The 19,851-nt window shown below is 35.5% G+C and overlaps 1 protein-coding gene across 10 annotated transcripts in view; it reads left to right on the forward strand.

Annotated features, from left to right (window-relative positions):
- Positions 1-992: 992 nt before the first annotated feature.
- The window catches only part of celf6 (CUGBP Elav-like family member 6), a 146,117-nt gene continuing 127,258 nt past the window's right edge, over positions 993-19,851 (forward strand). For all 10 annotated transcript variants that reach the window (XR_001478090.2, XM_015343717.2, XM_015343721.2 and 7 more), the window contains exons 1-2: positions 993-1,458; positions 15,125-15,207. Coding sequence is in view for 9 of the 10 variants with exons in the window: in XM_015343717.2 (XP_015199203.1) it covers positions 1,209-1,458; positions 15,125-15,207 (333 nt within the window). In the remaining variant the exon portion in view is untranslated. The remainder of the gene's footprint in view (positions 1,459-15,124; positions 15,208-19,851) is intronic.

Here is a 19,851-nt window from a genome sequence, read left to right on the forward strand (position 1 = left end):
AACAAGTAGAAAGGGGTGCGTTCAGTACCCTTGCCCAAGTGTGACAGACCGAGAGGCGAAGAATGTCCGGTGCAAATGGTTTGAATGCAGAAAGTACAAAATCTTCGCTTATTATTAAGCAATTTAAGTGCGCCATATTGCTTTGTTCAGGCATCTATGTGCGCAGACCGAATACGAAACCTTAGCTCAGACAAAGAGCTGTTTTTGTAACTTCGTCTTTCCTTTCTTTAGACTCTCCCAAACTTTTAGTTAGGACGGTAATTGATGACGGACACAAGAGGCGAATTTGCGTGGGGGGGTGATCCTTTTTTAAGAAAAAAAAAAGCTTAAGAAGAGCAGAACATGTCTCCTAGCCTAAAGTATCAATGTGATGAAGTCAAGGTGCAAGAAAAGCGTGTTCTTGTTACAGTAGTTATGTAAGCGGAACAACTGAAAACAGGTCTTATTCTCTTCAGAAATGCACTGTTTGATGAGCAACGTTTAAGAGCGTAATAGTGGTTAGAATTTCCCGAGAAGCGACTGATATTCCGCTGTTTGCATAAACAAAGCTTGTTAAATTTTAAAGCAACGCTGCTTTGACCTAACTTAGTTCCGCAAAATCTAATTTAGATTTAGTAACTCGCTAGAAATTAAATCATGTTATTTTATTTTTGAGCAGCCATCATTATCCGAAGCGACCAATATTCACCACAAGTACAGAAAAATGATAAACATACTCATTCAAACACGCATATACATTTATGAATCTGATGTTGCCTTTTACATGCTCAGAAAAGAGGAGATTTTTTTTAGTTCGCATTATATTGGAGGTGACACGTTGAAAAAGTAATGTAATTTAGTTTTTACTTCGGTTTCCTTGCTTTCAAGTTTCCAATCTCTCTCGTACACAAATGTTTGGATGTAACCCTCCACCCCTTAGGCCGCTGGCCACTGCCTCTTCTGATTGGCTTAGACGTACTTATTATGCAAATTGGATGGGGGTCTAGTCAAGAGCCCGTGAGCTGACGTCATAAGGCAGAGTGGCAGCTGACACGGAGAAAGAAACCGAGGGAGAACGAGAGGGAAGGAAAATATAAAAGATAAATAAGGCGAAATTTAAAGGACCGAGGGAGGGAGAGAGAGAAATACAGGAGAGAAAGAGAGAGAGCGGGTGTGTGCGTGAGAGAGAGCGAGAGAGAGAGGGAGAATAGCCGGCCCATTGGAAAAAGATGGCTACAGTCACTACGAACGGAGTGCAGCAGGAGAATGGCTTCAGCACCACGAACAGCTCCGGCAGGATGAACGGGCTGAGCATCGGGCAGAGCACCATTCCCATGAAAGACCACGATGCCATCAAGCTCTTTATCGGGCAGATCCCTAGAAACCTGGAGGAGAAAGATCTTAAGCCCCTGTTTGAGGAATTCGGCAAGATCTATGAACTCACCGTGCTGAAAGACAGGTTCACGGGAATGCATAAAGGTCGGTCTCTCTGTAGAACCTAGGATCATTACTTTTTTTAACAATAAAGTGCTATTTTCAGGTTGTCACTGTTGGGGCCGCTTCGCGAAACAATTTCATTCGTAATGAGTGCAAGCGCAGAGGTTTAAGGCTGTGTGCATTTGGTGCGCGACAAACTCAAATTCAGTGCATGTTTTTCTTTGTTGGTGTTACTAAATTGTAGCGGTGGTTCCCTAACAGGCTCTTCTAAGGACATCAGCACAATAAACTCATAGCGGCTGATGAAGTTAACAGTAAGCCAAGTGGACAACTCTAGTTCTCTGTTGTCTGGCAATTTTTTGATGGTTGGGATGGAAGGGTTAACTTCGGTAGTTCTATATTGGACATCTGCGAGTTCTAAATAGTAGATACAGCCAATTTGGATTGATTGTTTGCTTTATATTACGAATGAGGTCATTTAAAAGTTAAGAGCTGGCTGTGTACGTCTCTGTATGCATTGTTAACTGTGGTGTACAGAATTAGACAAGGAACATTAACTTCATTTGTTTTCTCGGTCACACTGTAAGGAAGATTAGATCAAACCAACCTCAACTAAAATGCACACATTTTATTTTTTTTGTCTGTAAGGTAAGCAGAAGATAAAAGACCAAATTCCACCCACCAACCCATGCGTTTATTCGTTTTCTTTTCCTTTCTTTCACTTCTTTCTTTGATAGCAAGATAAAAATAATCTAAACATAAACATTGTGCCTCTTCGATTGAAATCATCACAAATCTCTCCAAACCCCGTTCTGGAAATCATAAAAAATGACCAATGAGAAATCGAAGCAGCTCTAATTTCTGATAAATATGTAAATTAAATTAGACCTTTATTATCACAAAACTTGGGAAATTAATTCACTAGCCAATGTACAGTAGCAGGGCTTTGTCTGTGGTGGCTAATACACTTCGGCAAAACAACTGGCAAAGGAAAATTAAAGTTTGCTTACATCAAACAAAGAGCTCTTTCATCTAACCCCTCCTCCGAGGTTAAAGTATTGATCATCAGGCTCTGAACTTGACTTGAACATCCAGTTAAAAAAAACTGTTTTCACTACTGTTAACATATATGTTAGACATCAATTTATTGTAATTATGATAACCTACGGTACATTTAATAAAAATGCCAACATTATGGTAACTTACATTTATTTAGATTTGCAGCCCAGTAATAAATTATATATATATGTTATTTGTGTGGTCAAGGTGAAAGATGCCTTATGAAAGTCTGCGGTGGGATTTTTATCACCAAACGTTTTTTATGAAAGCGTTGTTGAAATATTTGCGTGAGAATGAAGCATGCACAATGATGTATCTATACATCAATGTTATGTATAATAGCCTATTAATGCAGTTGTATCCAAACTTATTTTTGTGATCCAACAAAAAGGGCTATCAAATAAGAAATATTTCACTTCTTTTTAGAGCCCTGTTAAGTTTAAGTTATTCGAATGGAAGGATTGACCAAGTTCTTCATTAGTCACGCAACCTCCCTATTTAAGCTGCATGTTTGCTGCAAACGTCAAACATTACATTTGCCAGTGAAGAATGAAAAAATATATATTATGGTGGACAACAGACAAGTAAACGGTTTGTTCCTCCTTTTAAGTTTATTATATTAACAACATTTTGCACGATTTGGCCTAAGTTCAAATTTCCATTCATACATTGTAACTGAAGGTGTGAAATGAACTGTAGCTCAAAAGTGGATACAAATTAGCAATACTATTAATTCAAAGCTCATTAACGTGCATTATTATTATTATTATTAAAAGTATTATTATGTTCCTTCTATATTAAGACGAAGCGATTAACAGACTGCAGATAAAGATGTTTGCACACGCAAACGTCTCTGTGTCTGCTGGTAAAGCGTTCACATCTTATCGCTTAAACGTACTAACCATAGGGGTTATTATAACTTGTCAGATGCAGAACACTGCATTTATTATTAATAAGTTTGTCAAGCTATTATTTCGTGTTATGTCAGAGGTCTTTAAGATTTTATGGGACTGGGAAAATAAGCTTTCTTGTTATTTTTATGAATTGCCCTCCACCGGGTTTAGTAAGTAGGCTATACCATACTGAGAGATAAATGTTTCAGTGTGCCGCGCATTTTTTGGTGCGCTACGGTTATATTTAGCCCTTTTTATTCAGTATGTTTTGCAGTCATTTTTATTTTATTTTTTTGGGGGGGGATCTCCTTGTATTTGATAAACCACGGACATAATAGGGATGAACATATTGAAAAACAAACGATCACTAGAGAAGATTAGTCCACTGAGCCGTCTCTCACATCAATTACTGCTCTCAGAAAATCTCCTTCTGAGCAGCAGACTTCGCTAATCACAGAGAAACAGGTCGCTTGCTTGCCCTGTGGGGGCTACAAGTTAATGCGCTCTATAGAATTAATACAGCTACTTTACATCTCGTACCTCGGGATCTATATAGAGCAAGAACCGTGGTAAAGAAACAAGCCACACAAGTGTCAAGCACATTTTTTGAGAACATTCGGTCTAGGAAATTTACGTACATCGAAAGCAGTGTCTTCTGGACGTTTTGTATCTTCGGAGTTTCTGTTCAATTACTGTGTGTAAACCAATGTTAAAGTTACACACGCTGTTGTTATTGTTTTAAAATTTCTGGCTTTCGGTTCTGGTGTTACAAGTATACGCTAAGGTGAAGGCCACACAAATCCGGGACAAAGATACACAGGACTACCACAGGGGACGTACGTTTCTTACATGAAATGAAACTACGCTCTGTAAGGATCGCAATCCCAGATTACTTTTCACCGAAAGCGTCATGCTGTGCCGTCAAAGACAGCAGCTTTTGATTTTAATTCATTCAGTAGTATTTATGCGCTGTATATCATTCATTATTAGTAGTAGCAGTAGTAGTAATATGAAAGTAAGACGAAAATAATTTTATGCAAATCATTTTGCAAAAATGTATTCCAGAACGTACTTTTAGGCTTAATATTAAGTAAACATTTTTTTATTTTAGAGTTCTCCTTCACAATGTGTAATCTCGAACTTAATGGCCTTCTCAAACGAACAAAAAAAATCATCCTTTTATCTACAGTACGTACGGATGTTTGTGATCTACTGTTCAACACTGTTCACAAACATGCAAACACACAACGGAAGGCTGCATATATACACATTTTAATTCAATATTAAAAGTAGTTTCTTTCACTGAATATGGTAAATCATTAGATTTTTTTAATTTGTTGCTGATGAATTATTCAACTGTCTATCCTGTTTACAGTAACAGCAGGATACCTTTTTATAAACCCATTTATCAAGAATAAAGAGTAAATAAGTAAAGCTAATCCACAAAAACGGCTAATTTAAATGCCACTGAGTGCACATGCAAGTTTGGGCTCTCAGCACCTGATTCTTCTACCGTATGACTCCTTTTGCTCCTATTGTAAATCATCTTGTGAACCATGCAAAGTAGTCTGTTTTGGACATCTTATCATTTGATGGTGGTCAGACCTAAAATTACTTTAATGGTCACTTATTCATCACCACACATACAGTTCTCTTCCTAACAATCAGGTGCACAGAAATTTATTCATACAATGTTGAACTACAAGTATGTTACAACTCCTCCAAATGGGCTTAAAATCATATCTCTTTAGAATATGTTAGTCACATAGGATGTACCACAAATTTTCTATTGCCCAAACACCTCTAAACTGAATAAAACACAAACATAAATTGACATGTTTAATCACATTGCACCTGGATCATTTTAAATTTGTTGCGTATAAAGTTATTCTTTATTAATTTTAATAAATCATCTTGACATTCATAGTCTTTGGAATCCATAATGCTAACACTGAATGTTTTGTGAATAAAGGCAACAGTTCATTGTTGGTGTGCTTTTTGCGACATAGCATCTACCAAAGCATTATGGCTATGAAGGGTTAACCATGCCGAACTATTTCTTTAGATCATGTGCTAGGAAACTGTATGAACAAGAAGATGTATGGCTTCAGGCTTTATGTAAAAAATCAAAATCAAAGCACCAAACTGGTATTCTCTGTTAAAGGAAGAGAAGATGAGCAGTTTTACAACACTTTCTGCAAACTCACTTGTGTTAGCAATGTATGTATTTAGGCTTCTTTTCATTCAGCAAGTTTGATAAAGCCCTAGAAAAAAAAGCACTTTAACCGAAATGTCACATAACCTCTAACATTTGCCATTATTTTTCAAGCACAGCATTATTTTGCACATGCACTGCTATTATTCATAAATATTGTTGTGACTTTCTCATCTCATTAAAAAGCAGTTTGCCCTTTTGTTTAAAATTACAGTGCATAGTACCCTTATAGGCCTTGCCTTTCTCGGTAACGTAATTCCTCATTATCAAGGGCTTGACTTGAATGCAAAACTCAACTGTAAGAATCCAAATGCATTCAATATGAAACATTGGATGTGATGTGAATTAATTTGGAAAGAAAAACAGAGAGTCAATCTTATTGTTACCTTACTAAACAAAGTTTTTCCTCCACTTAAAGAAAAACTCCTAGAATGAAAATATGAATTGTAGTAATTATCCATACTAATTCACCACCTAGACTGTTTTGTGTTTAAAGGGCATAGCATGAGACCTGATGTTTACTGGTGGCACAGAATGTTAATAATTGATTAAACAAAATAACATTACAACCCACACTCCCCTACATATAAGCACACACCCATTAATAATTTCTACAGAAAGAAGCTGGACAATATAAAATAGATATCTGAGATATTCAACAGATTCTACTACAACCTGTACTACATCCTAAAACAACCTGTCAGGTTTTGTTTAAATTTCAAATTGTTCTTTATTGGAACATTTCGGGTTTCTCATGAAGTGACTAAATGGTCTGAAATTCAACTTGGATAAAAAAATATACTGTAGTACTGGCTTCTAAACACTTCTAAACACTTTATGTTTGGGTTATCACTCAATATAATTATATGTATTAGATTTGTATCTCTTCAATAATTGTTTCAAAGATTTAATCCTGATTATTAATTATTTCATACATTACTTAAGTAATTCATAAATAACTGTCTAAAAGTCAATTCAGTCCTACATGGAATTTGATGCACAGTCTACACTTAATGTAAATTTATATGGAATAGTTCATATTGCTATTTAATTATTACATTGTTAGTATATTTTGAAGGGTGGCAGGGTGGTACAGTGGTTAGCATGGTTGCTTTGCAGTACTGGTGCCCTTGGATCAGTTCCTGGATTGCTGTGTTTGTGGAGTAGTATATTCTTCCTTTGTTTGTGTGGGAAACCTGGTTTCCCTCTGGTTTTCTCCCACAGTCCAAAGATGTGTTGTTAGAGTTAATTGGTGTTTGGTGTATCCTGCATTTTGCCTGTTGCTTGCTTGGATAGGCTTCAGATCTGCAACCGTGTATTGGATGAAGTGGCTAGAAAATGGATAGATGGAATCCATTTTATTTCATGGTGTATCTGAGATTTGCATTTCTAATTATTTCAGGCTATGGCTTCATGCTGGCAGTCCGTGCTCAGACACAGAAGTCTTCATTCGCCTCTAAGTTTTCACCCATTCTTTTCTTTTCACTTAAACTTGTAGGTTTAGAGCATTCAATACTTAGGGTTACCCCTCATTTTCAGAATACACGTTATTAACAGTTAAGGCTCATAAATATTTTTTAAAATTCTTAAATGATTAAGGTGATCAAGCTGTAATCTCAACTCCATTTAGTAAACAAAGTACTTTGAATGTGGTTTTCCAAGTGAAATCTCTTCTTTTGTTTCAGGAGAAAAGAAGGCTTTCTTCACTCTTAGACTGCTGAGTTTTTTAAGTCAGAGTACCTGTACTCAGAGATTGTAGCTTATTTTCCTTTTTTTGAATGCCCTTGGAAAAATAAATCTTCATAAAGTTCTTTATACACAGGACACAGTGGTAATTAAAACCATGTTTTATTATTGTGATTTTTTTGTTTTTTTCTTTGATAGGATAATGTGTTAGCATGATAAATGCCAATAGAAACATTAAGAAACAAAGTGTGAAGCAACAATTCATATTTAATAAAATATGCTTTAAAATCCGAACGTAGGTTTTTTGAAGACAGGTTCATTCTGATTAAGTGTGCATTGTTTGAAATGCTTTTTCTGAATTCAGGACTGGAGATATCAATATTAGGAGGAAAACATTAACTTGCAGAGCAACAGGTGATCCACAGTGTACAGTATAATGAAGTCTCAGCCACACTTCACATGCTGTGTCCAAATGAGAAAGTTGGTTCATAGTTTTAAAACATTCCCAAAAGAGAAATGTATCACCATTATAGGAATACACTATTGACAGTTTCATAGCACATCTATTTTCCAGGAAGATGGTTTAGCATATCTCATAAATACACTTGACTGAGTGTTGGAAATGGAAAAAAAAATGTCCAGTCATGCTTTGGTAGCGCTATGAATCATATGCCTTTCTTAAAGCAGAGGGCAGTCTTTGGGAGCCTTAACTACAAAGGGTGGTTTAGCTGCAGTCTCTCTACTATCATTTGATTAAATCCTGTAATACCTGAATACTGTATTCAGACACCAGCAACACAGATGCATTAATCTTCTTACAGTCTCTAGTGCACAGGCGATGGATTTGTTACAAAGGCATCTGTTTGACGAAAGAAAAGACAGTGTACTTTTACCAGCCAAAAAATCTTGTGAGATCTTACTATTATATTTTGTTTATATTGGGAAAATCACTAAAACAACCTACCTGACATTTCCTCTTGGATTTACTGTATATTTTAAGGAAAGACAATATATTGAGTACCCTTTGTCTGGGTGTCTGGGAGTCATGAGTATTGTGCAATCCAGCATCACTTGTCTCTTTCAACATTTTGACCTGTTGTAAACATGTAATGTGGATACACTTATAGACACTGATTACATATAAAACTAAAATGAAGTGCCATTAAACAAAATTTTGTTTAATGCATGTGTTTTGCATTTTTCTTTTGCTATCCACAAAATAACTTACTGGAGACATCACTGCTGTGTAATTATCCCCCTTAAGAAAATGCTCCATTTTCACGGGATTGAGAATAGACCTTTGCTGATTCCCTTTGAATGCAAAAAAAAAGAAAAACAAAAGAAGGAAAAAAAAGAAAGAACAAATCTTGTACGTAGATGCTCCTTGGAGTTGCATTTGCATATTAAAAGATTTGCCTTATCAGCTCAATTATGAAAAATTGAAGTGAGATCTTTAGCACTTTGGGAGAGTTTTGTTAATACCTTCAAAAAGAATTCTTAGCTGAACTGCCAGAAAACAGGGTCCGCTGGCCCTCCCACACACAGTAATACAGCCATTACAAACCATTTAAAGCTGAATTCAACTCCACAGCAAATACAATATACTATAGTTTCATACCTTTCTTGGTGAGAGCACATCTCTTCTTTAATCTGAACCTGAAGAGCAGTAGTTGAATAAGGTATCGAATAAAATACATACAATACACTTAGAATATCACATGAATTCACAAAAGGTATATAATATTCTATCTACTCGTTTGTCTCCATGGTTACAGGCCATTTTTAAAATCTAATTATGTTACAGATGCCTTTGTTAAATGCTGTGCAGTACAGCTTCTGTTTGATATCACAGAGATTGAGATAAAACACTTGCCTCCTCTTCTGTCAAGTAGAGCTTTAAAGGGGAATTTGGGATGAGGTTGGAAAGTAGTGGGGGGTTGGTATTTCCTGAGGAACAATGTAATGCATTATACTTCCGAGAGCTGTGCAGAAGGCTTGAGTCTCTACTCTAATATATATTAGATTACTTTTACATCCAATATAATTATGCAAAAACACAAGAACAAACTATGAATTACAAGGCATTGTACATTGTGCTGATGAGATGTGGGACACAGTGCTACTGGCTATATTCAGACACAATTGTTTCCTGATAGCTTTCAATAGCTGAGATACTCGACTCTTTATTACAAATATTCATTTACACTTTCCACTTTGGCAAAACTTTACGCTGTTTAGCACATTAAGTATGTAGAGATTTGATGCCCAAACTGGAAAATCACTCCCCATGTTAAGAAATAAATGCATACAGTAAATGTTTGTCATATTTGTGCTGCCTTGAATTTTTTACCATTAATCATTTGACAGAAGATGAACTGTCCCATGATATAGCCATGTAGTGATTTAATCTGGAGTCCGTTTTCAGAATCCTGAACATGCAATTTAATACCAAGTGTGCTTATGTCTATAGCATCTTGCAATTTGTGGTAATACTCATGGTGGGTTGTGTCACAGTAGTAATCTATTTTCACAAGTGTATACAGATAGATTGGATCTCCAGTCATGGATGGGGTGGCTCAGAGTTATAGTATGTAACATAATTCAAACAAACCTGGCTGTCTTGCTGGAGCTAAAGGCAGAATTATGAAGATATTTTTGGGGGTTTAGGAGAAATAGCCGTAGTAATTATGAGCATTGAGCTTATGTTCAAGTCATGAAACCTTTTGTTATCAGTGTCAATATTCTATGCATTTAACATATATGTGTATATGAAGCCACGAGAATCATTCTATTCCATTGTATTAATCTTAAGAGTTCCTACATGTGTTGCATCAACATTAAAACCTGTGAGTGTCTGAGAGCTGTCATTAGGTTCTATGGTCTTTGAGTCAGTGGTAATGCCTTATTTCTATAATCAAGATTAATTGGCTCTTAAAAATAAAACTGTTCTTTATGTAGCAGGTATCTGGGGACAGGGTTTTTCAAATTCTATCCCAGCAGCTGTTAACACCTGGTCTATGACAGCCTTTTCAGAATTCCACTTTGTCAGATGGCAATGAGAAACTGGCAGCCATTCTTCTGACATGCCCAGAATGCCTGACATGACAGGGGGTATTCAGGTCAGGACTGAAGTGTACTTGTTAGCAGATCTTAGAGAGGCAGCTTTTATAGTTGCTTCAGGTAACATGTCAGGTTTAAATCAACGTCATTTTCTCTTATTGTTTATGAATGCAAAATGAAACGGCAGACAAAATTTGTCATCACAACTTTTTAATTCATCCTGTAGCTTCATTTTCACCTAATCATATTCCTTTATTTTTCATAATATTGGGGTTTAAAGTTCACCAGGACCAAGAAGTGGCACACACAATGATGGAAGTTTTTCATCACTGTACCAAAGCACTTCAGATTATTGCAAAATTATAAAAGGAGAAATGTGGCCAAATATTGGCATTTGTAATTATTTTGTACCCCACTATTTGCAATTTTTCTTTCTCAAGGACAATGTAAACAGATAGAGGCTATAGCAGTAATTATGATGGAATGAGAATCACAGAAAAATGGATCAACAAGAGTGATGGTAAAGAAAACAGATCAAACTGTACTCAGGGTTCCAGAAAGAAAAATGAAAGAAGGTCTCAGAAACTATAACTCAGACATAAACTTCAAAGCACATGGTTTTAGGAATATGACAGACCACCAAATTCATTTATCCATTATAAAGCATTCTTATACAGTATAATGAAATCAGGAACATACGTTTAAAGGAAGTAGTTATCAGGGGAAATTTTGATTTCTCTCACGTACATTGTGAAAAAAACAAAGCAAGTGTCAGCAGTTTAAAATTAAATGGCAGATATGGCTGCTTTGATACTCATTTTGTCAAATCATCTGCTAGAAGGAATGTCTGTATTGATCTAGTCTTTTCAAATGATGAAGAGAGGGTTCAGGGAAATGAAAAAGAAATGACTATTAAATAACTGTAACAATATAGCATGCTTTGAGGTAAATTTAGAAACTGCAAAAGAAAAACTATTTCAGGATTGCAGATTATGAAAGGTTAGAAACTTTTTACAAGAAAGTGAATGTGATCAGATAGATATGGAATCAACAGAGAAAGGATGGCAGGAGTTTAAAGATATTATGCTTGAAGCACAGAACTGGTTTATCCCAGGAGTATGTAAACAAAGCCAAGAAAGCAGTGAACTGAATTGTTAAATAAATGAAATAATAAAAGTACAAAAGATAAATATATATATTTTTAAGAAATGGACCTATTTAAAGAAAAAGAATATAACGAACTGCAAGCACTGGTTACACAGGAAGTGAGGAATGTCAAATGAGAGACATAAAAGAATATTGCAATGGAGCTAAAAGAAATAATGCAATGTTTTCAGCATTGCAACAGCAGACGAACATAAAAGAGAAGGGTCTCAGAGGTAATAATTGGAAACTCTTAGATGATGGAAGTGAGTATTTCACCCATGTGTTTACAAATGAAGGAACTGATTGAGATTGAGGACTTTCAGCAGCCACTAGACAGGGGTCTGAGTGTGAAACTGATAATGAAGAACCCATCCATAAAAAAGTGATCAAGTTATCATAGACCAATAAGTCTCACATCTGCTACACATACAAATATGGAAAAGATATTTAGATCTAAACTGTAGGAACATTATAAATATGATCCTGAGAGACATAGATTTAAGAAAAGATGTTTGAGTACTTTGAACACAACAACAGTAATGGGAACAAACAAAACATACATTAGGGTTCTTTTAAATTTTCAGACAGCTTTGATAAAGTCCCTTATATATGATTTATTCTTATTTTGCATCAGTAGGTATTCACACAGTATTCAAGATAATGTGTGCTTCTCAGTTGGGAACTGGTAAGTGGGTGGAAAACAAAGAGTGCAAAAAAGATTTGGGTGAAGTATTTTCAGGTATCTTTGTTAAGAACACTAAATTCTGATTTAAATTGAGCAATTTCATGAATTATACCAAAATTGAGGATAAACAAACACTGTTAAGAAGCTGCAAAGAAAATTTAGAAAGGTTTTGACAAAAATCAAATCAACTGGGCAAAGAACTGGCAAAACATTTAATGTTGATAAGATCAGAATGTTACAGGAAGTATAAATCTAAATCTAAATACAGGAAACACAAAAAAAATGATTATATTGAAAATGTTGACAGATCATATACATTTTTGACGATGCAGTGAGGCACTAAAAAACAAACAGTGCTAGGATATACAGTATAGTGAAGTTGTACTTTACACTAGTTAGACCTCATTTAGAAAATTGTGTACCATTTTGGTCTCCACTTTATAAAATAGACTTTGGTACTCTGAAATAAGTCCCTATATGAGTGAGCACATACATTTCTGCACTTAAAGGAATGTCCTACTGTATATTAACAGGCTAATATAACTAAACATTTTAGCCCTGAAGAGAGAAGATTATTAGGGATGTCGTTCCTGTATTTGAAATTCAAAGATATAGACAAAGTCAACACAATGCACTTCTCCAGAATCAATGTTGACCAGACGAAACTATGTGCAAATGCATGTTAAACTGGGAAAAATCACTTTTTTACACAAGAGCATTGTATGAATTTGGGACAAGCTACTATCAGCAATGTTAAAGTTGATAACCTAGAAATGGATGGATAAGATCCCCATCCTTATCTTTAGATACTAATAACCAAACTATGGTTTGTTTGGGTTGAAGAGCCACTTGTAATTTATAACTTTTCTTAAGCACAAAATGTATTATATAAATTAAGTAGTTTGTTTACCACCATAGCTAGTTTTCAGTTTTTAACTTTCTCATATTAAACTTAATCAGTTTTTAATCCATATCTATTTACAAGTATGTAATGTACACCAAAGCACTATCTATAATATTAATAAAAATGGAAAAAAGGGGAAAAGATAAATATGGATGTCTGGAAGATAGCTCTCTTATATTAGTGTCAATGACTCATCTGATTAAACGCTACCAGAGATCTATAAGCTGCTGTCTTCTGAAGTGTAGAGACTCCATCGTCAATAACACAGCTATAACTGACAGTGTTTTCTCCAGAGGTTTACTTTGTGCTGACAGATTCTGGGAAAAGGTGTTGTGTTTTAATCTTGTGAAGCACTGTGCTTCTGAGGCACTTGGAGGCAAGAGATTGAGAGACCCAAATACCAGCCCTTATGTCAAGAAACTAAACTTGACATAACTCTACCCGAGCTTGAAGATAAGTGGGTAACTCCTGCAGAATTTGGTTATACCATATCCACTGGTAACCATTAAAAGGAGCATTACATGAAAATAACATTGCATTGGATACCTATATTTCTTGCACTTAAATGATGCTGATGAGCAATGTACCACTCAATGTAACCTCAGTCCTGCACTTTTTAAAATAAACACTGCACCTGAAAACTCCCAAGTACATTTTAAAATGTATTGATCAAACAGCTTATACAAAAATTATTTTCTTTGAACCAAATCCTTACCAAATTACTGCATGACAAAGTGGTTACATCATTACAGTTCTTTCCTATATATTAATATTATGCAGAAAACCTAATATTTTAGTAAAGAAAATAAAAGAATCCACACACATTTTGTCCAGCTTTATTTTTTTCTTTTTAAAAAACATAATTAATTGTCATTAGTGGGTATTTCAAACTTTAGAAAAAAATAACTTATTAAATAATAGTATAATGCTTTGATCTTTAAAGGTTCATGACTGTGTTGATCAATCATTCATCATTTGAAGATTGTCATGAGCTGTTTTACAGAAGGCTGGTAATTGCTGTTGTGAGTTGTTAATACAGTTAATTCCCTTATCATGCAAACCTAAGAATTAACGTATTGTCCATAGATGATTTTAACGTATTGTCTATAGGAACACATGAAGTTATTAGGCACTTTTTCAAAGGGTTGCCTTGGCTTGGACCCAATGGAAATCCATTTTTTACAAACTGGCAGTATTGTTTGGGTGGTTTCTGGACAGAATGATGGAGTGTTAAAGTCAAGGTTGTGGTAATTATTTTTTCATGAGAGAAAGCACTTCTGGCACCATGCCTGATAGCAACAATCTTCTTCTGTGGTTTAGCATTATGCAATTTAGGAAGTAAATTAGTAATGTACTAATAATTTTGAAAAAAAAGTCAAGAGCTTTTTTCTCACCTTTTTGTTTATGCAATATACAGTAGTTGACATGTACAACAAGTCCACATACTATATGTTGTAACACAATAATTAGTAAGTATATGTTAGAGGAAAATATAATCTCCAAACAGAGATTGGAGCTTAAGGTTGTAAAATGTAAAACTTGCTGATAAAGTTTTAAATGATGTATCACAATTTGGCAACAACCATCACAAATTATTTAGTTTTATACCTTTGAAGAAGGATATTATGTAGAACTATCTTTTATTTTTAATGTCCTTATTATGCTTTTATTCATGTTTCATTATTTTTGCATTCATCACATCACAAACCTCACTCCTAATGCAATTGTAATATAAATTGAATAGAAGTTCCCCCTATGTTTGCCTGGAAGAAAACTAAAAGAATAATCACAATAAAGACATATGCAGTGCAATAAAATCATTGGAATATGAAAATATATTGAAATGCTCACAATAATGAACAAATAGCAAAAACAAATCAGCTAATTGATTGTTTTCAGTACCTCTAACTCTTCAAATTGTGTTTGTAGAACCAAGGTGTAATTTTAGTTTAGTGGATGTAGTCATTTCCAAATCAGGGTAGTTCTCCAGTCCAACATATTCATGGAATTAAGTCCAAAGCTCACAGTTGTTTACAACCTTTCTCCATCTGTATTCTCAGGATGTGCCTTTCTAACATACTGTGCCAGAGAGTCTGCACTGAAAGCTCAGAGTGCTTTGCATGAGCAGAAGACTCTGCCAGGGGTAAGTGATTTGATTCTTTCATGTCTTTCATCTGGCTGAACTGATCCCAGCAACAATCTGATTGTTTGCTTCTACAGTAACAAATTATATATCTATGGGGTTTCTTTCTCATTTGTTTGCTGTAATTCAGGTAACAACCTTTATATTTCACATACACAGGCCTTTTGCTAGTTTTAAAAAACTAATTTTTAATGATTTGTAGTGTTATTATTAAAAGGTTTTTTTTTTTTAAAAAAGATGTTTGGTTGAAATGGTTAAAAAGCCTTCCATCACTAGACAGCATTCTTCCAACCTTATTCTTTCCAGCCTTATCTACCACTTGAAACCTCTGTGCTTGAATGTGTAGCAGAATTAAAACAAGTTGAGCAGTGATGTGTAGCTACTGTCTTCTTCAGCACTTGTACTGAGGTGACAAATGGTCAGAAGCTGCACTATACTGTACTTTAAGGGAGAGTCTAATCCTTGGCATAACAGTACAATTTTGACTTAGTCCTCTACAGACTCCGGGACACATTGTGGTTCTCAAAGAGAGGCAGCAAAAACACCTGTAAAAGAGACACGACCACTAGGAAGGACCTGAGTGGCGGATGTCTTTCAATCAATTAAGACTATTATTTTGCAGCCTTTGGGAGAGATCATTAGAGACAAATAAGGAGGCCAGATTCTTTGTGGACAGGAGAGTTTTGAAGTGCACTTGGCTTCCTTTTTAAAGTGCATTTCAGTTCAGAGAATGAGGAGACGATAAAACATTTTTTTCCTTTTTTTAGCTTATCTAACACAGAGTCTTACAAGAGATGTGTACAGAGAGCAGACAGCCTCTGTCACCTGGAGGGCTGCTGGAAAGGCCTGCTCTACATGTTTGTTCTCTTTTTGAGTCGAAGTGAGACATTTTGTGTTTGTTTTTCTGTGCTGGGTCTCGTTTCCTGGAGAAAGCTCCGGCTGTATGTGTGATATAGCAAACTGCAAGAAAATCAACAAAAGAAACAATTATTAACTTTGTTCCCTACCTGTGTAGGGTTACCCACAAAAAAAAATGATGAAAAGCTGCTCTTAATTGTGAAGGCTTTTCCAAAGGCACATTTTCATCACAGTATCCTGGAGAAATGTTTAAGCCTTTATTACTTAAGTGACGTGCAAAGGTCTTTCATTATCACATTATGAAGCAGCTGTTCCATCAGGTAATGTTATTCTGTCTTGCATAGGTTGGAAGCATAGTCATTGACCAAAAGTTGTAATTTATTTACAGGTAATGAGAAACTTAAACCTTTGTGACATTACTGCTAACACAGACATTCTAACAAGATTTCCAGATGTGACCGGAAGGTTATTTTCTGGCTATGTTATACAACATGCTATAGCAAAGTTTTTACAAAGTTACTGTAAGGGTATAGTGTGGTTTTGAACTATTGTACAACAACTATTTAACAGCTATTCTTAAATAAGATATTGTAAAACCACAAGATAATAGGTTGACATCTCTTATACTCTTATATTTTGGCTGTGACAACCTGTAAAATAATATATTGATGATATCAACTGTAGTTTAAACATTTGCATTGCTTATGTTTATATACTAAGTTGCAAATATTTTAGCATTTTATCACAATCTTTAGTTAGTTGTGATATTGTAGATCACACAAAACAATCATGGGGAATAAACTACCTCTATCAAAACTCATAAATGCTTATTAAGTTACCAGTTCACAAAATGAACTATTGCAGCTTACACATCTGGTATTCTGCAAATATCCATGTAAATTATTTTCTGTGACACTGTGCACTGACACATAAAGGGACTAGATTTACAAATGTCCTGTTGTAAAAGAGGAATTAGAAGGCATTATCTCCCTCCAAATAAGCCTGTTTATCAATGTAACAAGATATTATAAAAGCCTAAAATGTAAATTGCGATCATCTGTTGTTGACAGTTACTACTTTTTTCCAAGTCCATTTTTCATCATTCTAAGCTGTTAAAGTAATTAATCTAGCTGTTAAATTGTTTGTTCTATTTTACTTTCCCGGACAAAATGTTTCCAGAAGGCATTACAATAGCTGAAATCCAGTGCAATCTGAATGGGGCATTTTTTACCTTTTGTGAAGGATTTCCTAAAACCTATTAATTTTATTGGTTGCTTTTTCACACTTTTTCACACACAAAATCTGATGTGCTCTTCCAAACCCTAGAATTAGTTTGAAAGGGATTCTTTTGCATCTGAAACATGACAGTTTGAAGTTCTAAATTTCCCATGCTTCCTATCAAACTCTTGAATTTGAATTAAATGCCAAATCAAGCTTAGTCTCCAGCAGGGATTAACACCAAAGCAGGTACTCACATAAGTGCAATGTGGTACTCTCACTTTACAGGGGTTTGGATCAGACTGGCAGGGGGCTGTTCAGGTCAGGGTTGGAATGAAATTTAGAAGGCTACCAGATTAAGCTCTCAGCACCTCCTTGCCCTCCGCCTCACTATAGCCACTGCCTGTCACCTCTTATGAGTACTAAATTCACAAGCATGGACAGAATTGAACTTGATTAATTGAACTTGGTGCCTTATAGCAGAATTCTCCTTTCTGACTGAGACACACAGCAGGCTTAATACAAGCATACAAAATGTAGCAGAGTTTGCACTCACCCCATGCACAAAAGACTGCTGATGTCCCTGCTGGACAAGATTTCCCTATTTAGAACACCTGAATCATTATCTCCTCAGTGACTTACACATCACCTGAATAAACTCCTTCTCAATGTCCCGTTGCTTCCAATGGGCCAGGGGATTGGACAAAAACAAATCTTTAACCTTTCAAAAGATAGTTGCTCGATCTGTGTCACAGGCCACATCACTGGTACTGTACCTCTCAGATCCTATAAAACACTATTTTGTGATTCTAGATAATGGTCGCAGATTACAGAAATCTCCAAAAACTCTCCTACGAGTGTCTGTACTCACTGAATCCCAGTCATGGCAGAATGTTGTTATCAAATCCCAACCTCAAGGAGGCCTTGTAAGACAGTCTCAGAATGAAAAGAATACAGCAATCTGCAACTAAAGACCTAAATGAAAAAGGTCGAAACAACCTTATACTTTTATTAAAAGCTAGGAATTTTGGTTTCAGTGGATTAAAAAAGGTTAAAGTCTGAGAAGTTGAAAGACTGGGGAAAAAGCTTATCCAATGAAAGAATTTCACATTTTTTCGGTTGTGAACCATGACACAGTCTGTAGGCCACAGACAGGCCCTGGTCGAGCTAGGCAGTCCCCTGCTGTCTCCAGCATTAATGCGCACCACTGATATCACTAGTTTTCAGATTCTCCCATATGTCAAATCTGCAGCCACATTAACCAAACATACTGTATGTGACCTTCATGACAGAAGAAGGAGCACTTTTAGTCAATATGCAGGAATTCATGTAGCTACTTTAAAATTTACTTTGATCATTTCAGAGATGTTGTTCTCAACAGGTGCTCTCTTTCTCCACATCAGTCTTAAAATCAATTCCCTTTTTTTCAGGTGGGTAATGGAAAAAAAAGGTTTCTGCTGTTTAAAAGTATACAGATCTACAGTACATGAATTCTATACAAGGGGCAATCAAAAGAAAAAAAGTCATAGGTCTCACTTATAACTTAAAAACAAGCCCACCGTGAAAGTGCGTATGGTGTTAAAAACTCCTATTTTAAAAGCATAAAAACATTAGTGCTCTATTATCATGTATCCACAGGCAAATTGGTTATTTATTGATCATACTGAGTGGTATTAGTACTGTGAGAATGGGGAAAAACACAGGTTTTACCCTTCAAAATGTATACTCAGCCTAAAGAACTAGAATTAATTTTTCAGAAACAAATTAATCAAGTCATGTTATTGATACGTTATGTCAAAAAAGGCATATTTTATGATTCTATGCATGTTACATGTTCGATATTACATTTTTAAATCTACACATATCAGTGGTATTTACAGTATGATATCTACTTTGACTTCTATGTGAAGGCCAGGATTTTTCTACTTAACGGGCATTACTGTTATGCCATTTTTTTCATTGGTTGTGGTTGAGGGGATCCCCATTACCTACAGTATAAAGCGCTTTGAGTGGAGTGTCCAGAAAAGTGCTGTATACAGTAAGTGTAAGCAATTATTATTATTATTATTAAATATCATTTTAACATTCATATTCTCTACTGGATTGCTGCGCCTCCAGCACCATTAGCACCTCTGTATGTGCCTGCTTTAGAAAGCTACATCTCTACTCCAAAACCATTTCGCAGTCAGTTCTTGGAAACGGACTGTGAGTTTTTCTTGAATATGTCTTTGCATCACTCAGCATTTTAATATGCTGGTTCAGGTCTCAGAATTCATCTCTAACTAAAACATTCGCAAGGCAACAGGTCCTGCTTCACTTAGGCCAATTAGTTCCATGGGTATGGATATAACAGGCCCCTTAATTGGAGCTGTACGAGCCAAGAAGCCAATTAAAGTCCTGAAGTACATACAGTAAGCCAAAGCTATTGCTGATGCCTGTGTGAGTATTAAGGTGCTGCCACAGCCTTTCACTTATCTTTTATTCCTCACCGGAGTTGTCTGAAGAGAGATACAGATTTTTATTTCCATCTGAGCTGCTCAGACAGCACCTGACCACGTTATTAATACC

This window comes from Lepisosteus oculatus, chromosome 5, assembly GCF_040954835.1.
Source record: "Lepisosteus oculatus isolate fLepOcu1 chromosome 5, fLepOcu1.hap2, whole genome shotgun sequence".
In the NCBI taxonomy this organism is placed as follows: Eukaryota; Metazoa; Chordata; class Actinopteri; order Semionotiformes; family Lepisosteidae; genus Lepisosteus; species Lepisosteus oculatus.